General features: G+C 42.0%; 1 protein-coding gene across 2 annotated transcripts in view; it reads right to left on the bottom strand.

Annotated features, from left to right (window-relative positions):
* Nucleotides 1-4,266: 4,266 nt before the first annotated feature.
* ids (iduronate 2-sulfatase) overlaps nt 4,267-12,457 on the bottom strand; it is a 45,539-nt gene continuing 37,348 nt past the window's right edge. Inside the window, exon 9 of one of the 2 annotated variants that reach the window (XM_060927378.1) lies at nt 4,267-11,525. In XM_060927378.1, coding sequence (XP_060783361.1) covers nt 10,993-11,525 — 533 coding nt within the window. In that variant the 3' untranslated portion in view covers nt 4,267-10,992. The remainder of the gene's footprint in view (nt 11,526-12,457) is intronic. The other variant, XM_060927379.1, reaches the window with a different exon arrangement.

The following is a 12,457-nucleotide window of genomic DNA, read 5'->3' as shown; positions in this document are numbered from 1 at the left end:
GAGCGCGCGAGTATAGCGCACGAGCAGTGATTCGGGACTGAGCCGCTGTGTGTGTGATCCCAGCGCATATCGCTTACCACTTGCAAGTGGAAGGATGGCAAGCCTAAAGACAATCATAACTACACAATGGGCAGTATTTGCATCAGTATTTGCAGTATTTTCATACTTTTATACTCTTTAATGAAAGGTGATACAAGGCGGAAGTCCGCGCCGTTTTTCAGCAGTCGCGTCACATGACCAACGCCAGCGAATCAGGAAGGTGGATGTCACAGTGACGTTGTCCAATGACGACGCCAGCTAGAGCTCAGCACAGCGTATCCGCGTATTCTCAATGTTTACACAGCACCGAACCAGACACGATCTGGATTGAATACATGGACCCTGGCGGATTCCCGTTTCCCGGCGTTTCCAGGCGGTTTAATGTAAACGGACAGTGCATCCGCAAAGAAAACAAGACAGATACGGTCTAATGTAAACTTGGCCTATGACCGTGGTAATGGGAAACTCAACAAGGGTACATCGAAACCCACCCAAAACAAATTGCAGGATCGTATAATGATATTGTTAAAAGGTATTAGCGGGCCAAGCACCAAAAATGCATAGGCATCATATTGGAATTAAACATTTTATTATTATTATTAGTAGTAGTAGTATATTAATGATATTTCATATTTAAGAGTTATTCCACAAAACAGAGTCGTATATGAGCTGATAGCCGACAAGGCGCGTAGCACAGAGTTGGCTATAAGCCTTGTACGATGAGATTGAGTGGAATAACTGTTTTATTCTATCAACATTCACTGGATTTTGAGAAACGGAGCATTTTTATTTTTTGCAAATTCGATAAAGAAACGCTCGATACAAAACGTCCAACAAAACCATTTCCGCTCAGACGGACTTCTTAACCTATCGATGGCTGCACAAATTGACTTTAGTGTTTTGGGGGTTTTTTTGTAGAAAGTGCCGTCCTGCTGTCGTTCCGAGGTATAGAATAGTTTGACATATTTATTTAATTGTTCTTTGGATACTTCAGTGATGTAATTTTCAAACTTCTTTGAGCTTTTGAACCAGTCTAAAAAAAAAGTAAACAAATTATAATGCTTAAAGATGGAGAATATAAACAAACTGGCTAAATGACGGCGCAATTTGTGAAAAATGCGATAATTCTTGGAAAAAAAATTCGATGTTCTTACCTTCATATACTTTCATTCCATATTTTGCGGCTTTTTTTTGGGGGGGGGGGCGTTCGAGTGGAGTTTTTATTTCATCCTCGGTTGGTTCAGTAACATGCCCTGCCATTTTGTTTTTCTTTACTCACAGTATATGAGCTGATAGCCTAGTAGTAGAGTAGCCAATCAGAGCTACTACTTTGATTGTGCATATCCAGTGAATGTGGATAGAATAAATTCTTATACGACCTGTTTACAATTGGTTTTAAAATGCGTTATGCAAATCAGATCATAAGTAGGCAGTCGAGACACATCACCGTTTACACCCGTGGCTGTCATGTCTCCAAGATGTCCAGCTGACTACTTGTGTTCAGATTTCATTGCTGCCTACATCACTTCCACTAGTAGGTCAAAGAGCCCAGTGTACAATTACAGCAAAAAATATTAAACCTGCAACAGTCACACACATTGTCTGGGACACATCAGGACGTATTGGCGTTTCCACTACAAAAGGTATGTGGTCAAATGAGTCCCACTTTAGCAAGTGGTTTGAGTGAATGAGACTTGGTGGTTGTTTACACTTGTATTTATTGCTGTCCATTTGTGATGCAATTGCCCAAGACGCTTTTTAAAACCAAGTGTAAACAAGGTCATAGTCATTAGCCTGTCTGCCTGGCCATTTAAATTGAATTGCTTTTAATTTAAATATCAATAACGCAAAACCAAGCATGCCTATAATGAATATCATCTTGGACCAAATGAGTTCCGTCAGTGGACGGTCCAGGAACAAAACGCTCCAATAAAGAGGCAAAATATTATTGAACAAACTTAAAGGAGAACTGAAGGCAAATTTATCATCAAAATTCTACTTCTCATTTTATTAAATATAGGAATGCATTTTGGGCGGCACGGTGGTGTAGTGGTTAGCGCTGTCGCCTCACAGCAAGAAGGTCCTGGGTTCGAGCCCCAGGGCCGGCGAGGGCCTTTCTGTGCGGAGTTTGCATGTTCTCCCCGTGTCCGCGTCGGTTTCCTCCGGGTGCTCCGGTTTCCCCCACAGTCCAAAGACATGCAGGTTAGGTTAACTGGTGACTCTAAATTGACCGTAGGTGTGAATGTGAGTGTGAATGGTTGTCTGTGTCGATGTGTCAGCCCTGTGATGACCTGGCGACTTGTCCAGGGTGTACCCCGCCTTTCGCCCGTAGTCAGCTGGGATAGGCTCCAGCTTGCCTGCGACCCTGTAGAACAGGATAAAGCGGCTAGAGATAATGAGATGAGGAATGCATTTTTGATCGCTATTTTGTCGCTGCTATAGCAAGTTATGAATGTTTGAAATATGCTCTGTAATATATCAGTCCATATGTCAAAGCAACAGCCGTCAACGAGATTCTTCGAGACCTGTGCGAGACATCGTAGGACGGAAGTAAAACATACAGCGGAAATCAAAGTGACCGACATCAGCCAACATTGTCAAGACGCGCGCTCCCTCTTTTGAATGCTGACGTAATCAAGCCGGAAGTTTTGTTTATTTTGATAGCGATCAGGAAATTTGAAAACGTATGCAGTAATCGTCACTTAAACTCGTTTTTGTGCAATATTTCGTTTGGAAAACAGTTTTCAAAATGGCGGCACTGACACTTCACATTTCGAAGTCTCGCACAAGTCTCGTGAAGATCGCGCGGATAAGTGACGCCTGCCGTGGACCAAATGAACTACATTCAACATGGCTAAAAACCGAATAGGTCGATAAGTATAATATTTAATTGCAATTAGTTTCCAATACCTCATCTCATCTCATTATCTCTAGCCGCTTTATCCTGTTCTACAGGGTCGCAGGCAAGCTGGAGCCTATCCCAGCTGACTACGGGCGAAAGGCGGGGTACACCCTGGACAAGTCGCCAGGTCATCACAGGGCTGACACATACAGTGCGTTTACATGCACATAGAGAAAATCGAATTTCTGCCGTAGCTCGACTGAAATCGAAGTTCTAAATGCCATGGAAACACCTTAGCTCGGCTGAAATCGAACCGAACTGGATTTCTCGTAATCGAGCTACGCGACCTAGATTATGCGATTGTAGCCGAGCTACTTAGTGCATGTAAACCGTATCGAGCTACGTAGTCGAGCTACTTACTTCAGCACTGCCCCTTCCGGAAGTGACGAGTGACGAGACCACAAGCGGGAAACACAACAGCCTCGGTCGGCATGACAACAGTAGTCCTCGTCATCGTTCTTCTTGTGAACACGGAACTGATAACTTTGTTTATACTCTTGAATAGTTCTTCTTCATGATGACAACCGGAAGTGTACCAACACGATGGGGCGTGTAGCGCCACCTGTGGTTCGGGTGCACAATGTACCTCACACAATAGCTCGATTTCCTTGTGTGCATGTAGGATTGGATTTCTCTGGCACCCCTGTTGGGACCCTTAGCTCGATTTGGATGTGCATGAAAACGCACTCAGACACAGACAACCATTCACACTCACATTCACACCTACGGCCAATTTAGAGTCGCCAGTTAACCTAACCTGCATGTCTTTGGACTGTGGGGGAAACCGGAGCACCCAGAGGAAACCCACGCGGACACGGGGAGAACATGCAAACTCCGCACAGAAAGGCCCTCGCCGGCCACGGGGCTCGAACCCGGACCTTCTTGCTGTGAGGCGACAGCGCTAACCACTACACCACCATGCTGCCCCCGAGTCACGATATAAGGTTACTAAAACCGAAAACATAATTGAATAACACGTTAATTAAGAAATAAAGCAAGTTTAAAAATGACTTCAGTTCTCCTTTAAATAACGAGCCTATTATTTGTATAACTCGATTATGTACTGTATGTAAATCGGGGGGGGGGGGGGGGGGGGGGGTCGATGAAGTTTATTTATTTTACAATTCAAGAGGTCTTACAGAGCAACATGTTGTTGTTATCTATCCATGATAGAACAAGAAAATTGCACCCGAATATGTTAAACGCTGCTTTTGTTTTGGCCTTAATCCAAAAAATATAAATTTTTCAAAGACGCATTCGCAGCCAGTCCTCCAATTTGGAAGTCTCCAGCAAGTCATTAGTTAGACCCAAGCATAGACCAGCGGTGGTTATGGAAATCAATGTTTATTATTCGGAGCAGTGATCCCTAACCGTGTCTGCATTGATTCCCTGTTAGGAATCACACTGAAACTAATGTGGTTAATACAAATCATTTATCATCACTAAGTCAAATTCTCTCGCCCCTTCTCAGAGTGTTTATCTTCTTCTGCATAATCCTATTTATATGGAGAATATGACAAGTGGATAATACCAGTGCCCATAAATAAAAACACAAAATCCTTTTTTTGCAATCATTTCCAATGAAGGGGAAAGAGAAATGCGTAATTAGTCCTGCAAACACAATACAAAATTAAACCCATATTTCTTGCTTAAACGGACTAAATTAAAGCTTTGTATAGCTAGCATACAGGACACGGGCGTTAATTTGGTGTGTGCGGTTTATACATCAGCTTGAATCAGCGTGTGGATCCATATCTGATGGTGCGAACCTTGCTTTTAGACGAAGGCAGTGAAAATGAAAGCAGCTGGCAGTGAAGCCTGTTTGCTGGCGCCGAATGCGTCGACACTCCCTGAGGATTACACGCAGCAGCACACTCCTGCTGCACATTTATAAAAATGCATTTGATGGGGGGAGAGAGAGAGAGAGAGAGAGAGAGAGAGAGATACTTGCTTTTGTTTTTTTTAGGCTGAAAAATGTCCATTTATTGGCTTCCACATGAATATTTGATATTCATCTTCAAAGTAATTTATGCATTGTAAATGGTGAGAGAAAATGGTGTTGCAAGTAACAACTTCTCAGAGCAAGAAGACAAACAAAATCTGAAAAAAAAAACCGGTACAAGGTGGTCTTTAAAACACAACTGGATGAAGGCATGAAAAGTAAACTGTGCTAGTTTAACTGAAAGCCATGAAGAATTAGTTCCCTTGTTGTATGTTGCACAAAACATTCATCATTGTTTAAAACTATTCTCTAAGGTGCACCTGAATAACACACTGGCGAGTTTTCACATTTCTCTGCACGGTATTTTCGTGGTGACTCCGCCGCACCAGAGTATAACACGAAATTCTCGATTTGAGTTGTTTTTCCCCCATCGGTGTTTTGCGACGCTGCTAAAATCTGCTCAGTTGAGTGTGAAATCAAGTGCGAACTCTCTACCACTCTATTAAAATTAAACATTTTTCCCTTTTTTTTAAAATTTATTATTACTTTTTTAATTTCATCTTTGTTCTACACTACATTATTAAACAGAGGGAAACCATCAGGGCCTTCTAAGCCCAAACATATAACATTTGAAATGCTGATATTTACACTACCGTTCAAAAGTTTGGGGTCACCCAGACAATTTTGTGTTTTCCATGAAAAGTCACGCTTTTATTTACCACCATAAGTTGTAAAATGAATAGAAAATATAGTCAAGACATTTTTCTGGCCATTTTGAGCATTTAATCGACCCCACAAATGTGATGCTCCAGAAACTCAATCTGCTCAAAGGAAGGTCAGTTTTATAGCTTCTCTAAAGAGCTCAACTGTTTTCAGCTGTGCTAACATGATTGTACAAGGGTTTTCTAATCATCCATTAGCCTTCTGAGGCAATGAGCAAACACATTGTACCATTAGAACACTGGAGTGATAGTTGCTGGAAATGGGCCTCTCTACACCTACCGTATGGAGATATTGCACCAAAAACCAGCTAGAATAGTCATTTACCACATTAGCAATGTATAGAGTGGATTTCTGATTAGTTTAAAGTGATCTTCATTGAAAAGAACAGTGCTTTTCTTTCAAAAATAAAGGCCCGGTCCCACTGGCCGATGGACACAAAACGTATGCAAAAAGGACACAGCGGACGAGCAAAATTTCGGGGGTGGCTCTATCTGTTTTCATCCGCTCCAGAAATGGACAAAATTGGCGAAAATTTGCGAAAACAGAACGGAAAAGAACGGACGTGGGTAGTATATAGCGGGGATGTTAAACGCATGTTCATAGGAAGCCTAGCGGATGGAAGTGGATGACAGCTCCGAAGGGGTTACCGGTGATAACTGAGAAGCGGACGCATAGCAGAAAGAGCGGATGCATAGCGGATGAAGGGGATGCATCACGTACGCCTAACGGAAACAAAGGGGATGTTGCGCGGATGTATATCGGATGCAGACCGTTCACTGCGCATGCGGGGGGTATGAATTGCGTCTGCTCCGCGGATATAAAGGGATGCAGCACGCACGCCGTCAGCATAAAGCGGAAAGACGTGCTGGCGGCTACATCGATACATCTCTACTACATCTCGTTTTTGAAGAAGGCTACATTGATACATCTCTACTACATCTTGTATCAACACCATGGTGCGCCAGTCAGGCAAGAAAAGGAAGTCCGTGCCTACTCGTTCAAGCCCTGGCAAGGTGAAGAAGGTCAGAACCAGCACCCCACCCCCTGACACTGACTGTGATGATGAGACTGCTGCTAGGTGTCCTTCTGCATACTCTAGACATACTCCAGACATCCTAAATATACGAGATACATCCCAGATATAAACGCTTTGTCCGTTTTGAATACTTTATATACGAGATGCATACGCTTACATCCTTTCTATTTCCGTGCTACTAACGATGAATAGACGTTTCATGTACCTTATCTTTCCTCCCTCTTTCCGTTTTCAGCTGCAGCGGATGTGAGTTGCGAGGATGCCCAGAGGATGCAGAGAGGATATAGCAGACGTTTAACGGATGATAACGGACATAGAACGTTTGTTGCTCGTATATGTCGCGGATTTACATCGTACACGGCGGAAAGTTCATCCGTTCTAAAAGTTTTGTGCAGCTCAAAACTTTTTGCGCGGATGAAATCACAGTGGACGGATGCTCGATGGATAGAGCGTATGAAGCACGTATGCAATGAGTACACAACGGATTCATAGCGTTTTCCAACGGATGGCAAAGATTTTTTTACATTTTACATCCTCTTTGCATCCGTAAGTGCAGTGGGACCGGGCCTTAAGGACATTTCAAAGTGACCCCAAACTTTTGAACGGTAGTGTACTTGCTTTAATTCTTTCATAATTTTATAAACACACTCTTCTAATTCAGCCTCATTATCTATCAAATTTGCTTCAGAAATGAAAGTGTCCTGAAAACATTAAAATCGAGTTATCCAATAAGATTTTTTTGTTTGTTTGTTGTCTCTAGCCTGAGAAGAGTTTCAAGCTGGCTCACTCATTGGTTGAGACTTCAAGGCCGTATCGGAAATGACAGATGAATTAACCTATCAGATTTTGATTTATAGTGGGAGGGACCAAAACATTTATCACCCTAGGCCTTCTCGAAGTCCAACGCAAGCTTAGCAACAAGTCGGTACCGTCCGTGCAGCATTGAAATAACCTTCCAGCTGGTGTAGCATTCATCAGTAGTGTTAGCGAATGCTAATAAAGCGGTCAAGCCAGTGCTATTGAGCCGAGCCAAGCCAAGTAGCACAGGATAACGACCGACAAACAAACCCTGTGTCCGAAATCGCTCCCTACTCACTATATTGGGCACTATATAGTGAGGACGCCGTTTTGTAGTGCCGTCCGAAACTATAGTGAGGATAGTGGGGCGGTTTAGCTCGAATATTCAAAAGGATTGTGCATTTTGTGATACAAGCATCAAATTTGGCACAAATGTACATTGATATATGGCGAACATTTTCAGATATTGAGCCACTCAGAATTCTCCCTTCATGTCCGCCATATTGGAATTCAAAATGGACGCCATTTGAAATCTACATTTTCGATTATCTTTGGGTCTAATGCTGCTATTGACTCGATTCTGGTGTCCAAATGTATGTTTTGGGAGGAAAGGAATCCGATGGTTACAATCTGCATTGTGTATCTTTATGAATTAGCCAACATATTGGATTTCAAAATGGCCGCCACTTGAATTCTACATGTGCGATTACCTCTGGGTCAAATATTTTTATAGTACATGACAATATTTGCTGGTATCCATTTTTCAAAATGACATACTTTATTACAGTACTCCACTTAATTCATGAGAGATGAATATTCATCATCATGTATTTTTGACAAGACAACATTTTACTCAAAGTCTGTGAAGTAAAAATTGTTTTGACAAGTTTGAGTTATTGATTAGATTCTGTGTTGTTCTAGGTTTGATATGGAACCCGAAGGAGTTCCAACAGTTAAGCAATAGGCTAATTATCCTAAAGTAGGTGAAGGTGACGGGCAGCACGGTGGTGTAGTGGTTAGCACTGTCACCTCACAGCAAGAAGGTCCGGGGTTCGAGCCCAGCGGCCGACGAGGGCCTTTCTGTGTAGAGTTTGCATGTTCTCATGTCTACATGGGTTTCCTCCGGGTGCTCCGGTTTCCCCCACAGTCCAAAGGCATGCAGGTTAGGCTAACTGGTGACTCTAAATTGACCGTAGGTGTGAATGTGAGTGTGAATGGTTGTCTGCGTCTATGTGTCAGCCCTGTGATGACCTGGCGACTTGTCCAGGGTGTACCCCGCCTTTCGCCCGTAGTCAGCTGGGATAGGCTCCAGCTTGCCTGTGACCCTGTTGGAGAGGATAAGTGGCTACAGATAATGGAGGGAAGGGTGAAGGTGACTGCATTGTCAAGCAGGAGAAGGTGTGTGTTCCTGAAAGTTTAACTGGAACAACTAGATAATGCTGATTGAACAAGAATGAGCATCTATTCCGTCCTCTGCCTCTTGACTCAGTCACTGACTTTTGGTGGATGACTTCCTCATGATTGTACCAAATTCTTTCCTTTTTTTAAAATGATGGATTTAATATTGCTCTGTGGGTGCTCCAAGTTTGGGATATTTTTTTTAATAACCAAACCCTAATTGACACTTTTTCAGAACCTTGTCCTGCATGTGTTTTCATAGGTTATTGGTTTTCATGATGCTGTTTGCTTAAGTATGCTCTCTAATAAACCCTGGAGCTTTCTACAATCAAATCACTGTCTTTAGAATGGAAATCACCTCATAGTTTCTGGAAACTTTCAGCTGATTTAACCATAACTAATTTAGGGGTTTTACACCAATGGAGGGTGAATAGTTGACAAATTAATTTTTTTATTTGTAAATAATTTTGCAAACTATACTGATCAATCCATTTCTCAATAATATGGGCTATTTTGTGTAGAGACATGACATACAGCTCTGGAAAAAAAAGAAATAAGAGACCACTTAAATCTTTTCTTAAATCAGCATCTCTGTGTACGGCAGCCATTTCATTCCAGTGTCTGTGCTGGGATTCCAACACATCTCATTTTACTTAATGAGGTATTGATTAGGTCATCACCTGCACCAAATATTATTTAATGAGGAAAAGTATAAAATCCACTGATGTGGTCATCACTATCCTCCTGCAATAGGACCAGTCTGGATGGCAAACACAGTGCTAGTATTACCTTAAATTTAATTGGAATATAAAAATATCTATTCTTCATGTAACAGTCCACAGAATGGAAACAACAGGGAAGTGAAGTTTAGGTCAGATAAGCGCAAATGTAGATTTCAAATGGCGGCCATTTTGAATTCCAATATGGCGGACATGAAGAGAGAATTCCGAGTGGCTCGATATCTGAAAATGTTCGCCATATGTCAATGTACATTTGTGCCAAATTTGGTGCTTGTATCACAAAATGCACAATAGGTTAGCTATGCTGCCCCACTAGGATCATTTACACCCTAAATAGTGCACTCAAAGTATCCCACAATGCATCATGAAAAGTAGTGTACAACCGATGGTCACTAACTAAGCAATATATCCCATCGTGCATTGCGGTCACGCTGAAAGAAATCAAATTAAAAGTCTCAAATTTGATTTAATAAAAGGCAGCGGCAAAGAAGAAAGTATTCAGCCTTGATTTAAAAAAAAAATGAAAGATGCAGGTATTGATTAATGTGGGAAAGACGCTCAGTATAATATGGATTTATCACAAAAATACATGCACGTATTTATTATTTTGAAAACCCACCAGCCGCCTGATCTGGCACGTTTTAATTGTGCGACAGTAATGACGTAAATACCAGCGCAACAGACTAGTGTCTTAAAGGTTTTTTTTTCTCTTCTCTTTTTCCATTTTACCAATGAGTTCACTATATAGTCCTCTATATAGCAATTCCCTAGATAGGGAGTAGTGAACGGGTGAGTGATTTTGGACACAGGGTAAGATTTCTGTCTCCAGACTCTTCTTCCACGCACATGTAGCAATGTCATGATTTCATATGAATAAAGTTTTGGGTTTTTTGTGAACTTACCCAAATCCCTCTACTGTAAAATATATGTTAATTTGTTGAGTTCCGTTAATGGTTCCGATGGGGCATTAATTAGTGTAACACACCTGTGGACATTATTGTGCTTGGGATGTCTGGAAATGGGAAAGCTGGCTTCATGAATCCTGCATGGACAATATTCATTAATACAGTAATTTTCACTCAGACTTAAGTATTCATTTCCCTGTGTAATTTACTTAGTTACCTTTTAAAATCAGCATCGACAGCTACACACAATGGTGCTACCTGCTGCTAATCCCTTGCAAAATCCTTTGCCCTGTTGCTTTTTTGGTGTCTGGCTAAGTTTTGGCTGAGCTCAAGTCCCAGCTCTAATAGTTAACGATTCGCCACTATTATTAAATGTAGTATACAACTGGCCAAATGTTAATATTCCCTCAAAAATTACAACAAGATATTCTGGAAGTTTTAGAGGTATTTTTTTCTTCCCTTTCTCAAAGCAGCTACGAAATAAATTGTCATTTGTTAACTGTGACTTTTTAAAAAGTAGTCCATTTTCTTTTCAAAACCTCTCTAAAGTACATCATGTTCTCTTTGAGACTTTCCATCCACGAGTGCTGCATACAGAGCTTCAGCATCAATAGTTTGGCATGAACCTGTTGGTCGTAGATGTTGTCGTCCTCGTTTGGGTCTTGGGAGAGGATGTAAAGCTCACCGGCGTGTACGTCACTCAGATTGGCATAGAAGCGAGACGAGTCGAAACCCACCCACAGAGTGAAGTGAAACTCAGCGGAGCGCGCCGAGTAGCCCATTACGGTGATATTAGCGAGCGAAGGCAGGTCCGAGTCATCTTGGATGGTGTCGCTGGGGCGCGGGTACTGGCTGAAGGCATACGCTTCGTCATTGGCATCACTCTCATAGTGCCCAAGGAGATGTGCACGGTTTGAACCCTCTGTGCACAGGTCGGTCTTAAAGGATGGGGAATGGCATTTAGGAAGGGAGGCGAGGCCAGCCAGAGACGCCACAGTGGGGAAAACGTCAACTAACTCCACCACAGTGTGCACCACAAAGCCTGGGGGAAATCACAGTGGAAGGAAGGAAGGAAATGATGGGATGGGATGGGATGGGATGGGATGAAACAAAGCCAAGATCAAGGATGACATTAGCAAATGATAAAGCAATCAGCAACCACTTACTTCCTATAATATGCAACTCTATGTGATTCCAGCACCAGTGACTTTGAATTTCTCATTTTTATGCTTAAAATAAAAAAATAAAGCTGAAGTGATGTGTACGGAAGCCGCGAGAGGCCATTCATATAATCTTTTTTTTATTCACCTTGTTATCCCAAGATAACGACATAATTAATTCAGGATCTCGAGAAAACAACACAACTAATTCGAGATCTCGAGAAAACAAAACCGTTATTCCGTGATCTCGAGAAAACAAAACAATTATTTCATGATCTCAGCTGGAAACACGTATTCGACTGCTGTTCTAAGGCTAACAAGCTCCTAGGGTTTCTGCGTAGGAGTGCTGCAGAGGTTCAGAGCATGCGCACACGCCGCACACTCTACCTTTCAATTGTGCGCTCTTCAATGGGGTATGCCACACAGATCTGGGCACCACAGGCTATTGAACTGATGAGGAAGGTGGAACGAGTTCAAAGGAGGGCAACAAAATTCATTTTATGTCTGCCATTTAGACGCTCGGAGTCCTACAGAGACCGCCTAACTCTGACGTCACTTCTACCTCTATGTTACTGGCATGAATATCTGGACTTAGTTTTCTTTTTCAAAGCACTTAATGGACTTGTAGATATAAATCCGGACATTCTCCCTAAGCCTATTGTACCTACTCATGTAACCAGATCTACAAGTAATCCTAATGTACTTATTTTCAGGCCTAGTAAATGTAAAACTGTAACCTTTCAAAGATCGTACATAAGTAGAATTACTAGAATTTGGAACACTCTCCCGGACTATCTTATGCCATGTACACACG

Source organism: Neoarius graeffei, chromosome 8 (assembly GCF_027579695.1).
Source record: "Neoarius graeffei isolate fNeoGra1 chromosome 8, fNeoGra1.pri, whole genome shotgun sequence".
In the NCBI taxonomy this organism is placed as follows: domain Eukaryota; kingdom Metazoa; phylum Chordata; class Actinopteri; order Siluriformes; family Ariidae; genus Neoarius; species Neoarius graeffei.
Note: the sequence above shows the minus strand (reverse complement) of the source record. Positions and strands in the feature narration are given on the sequence as shown.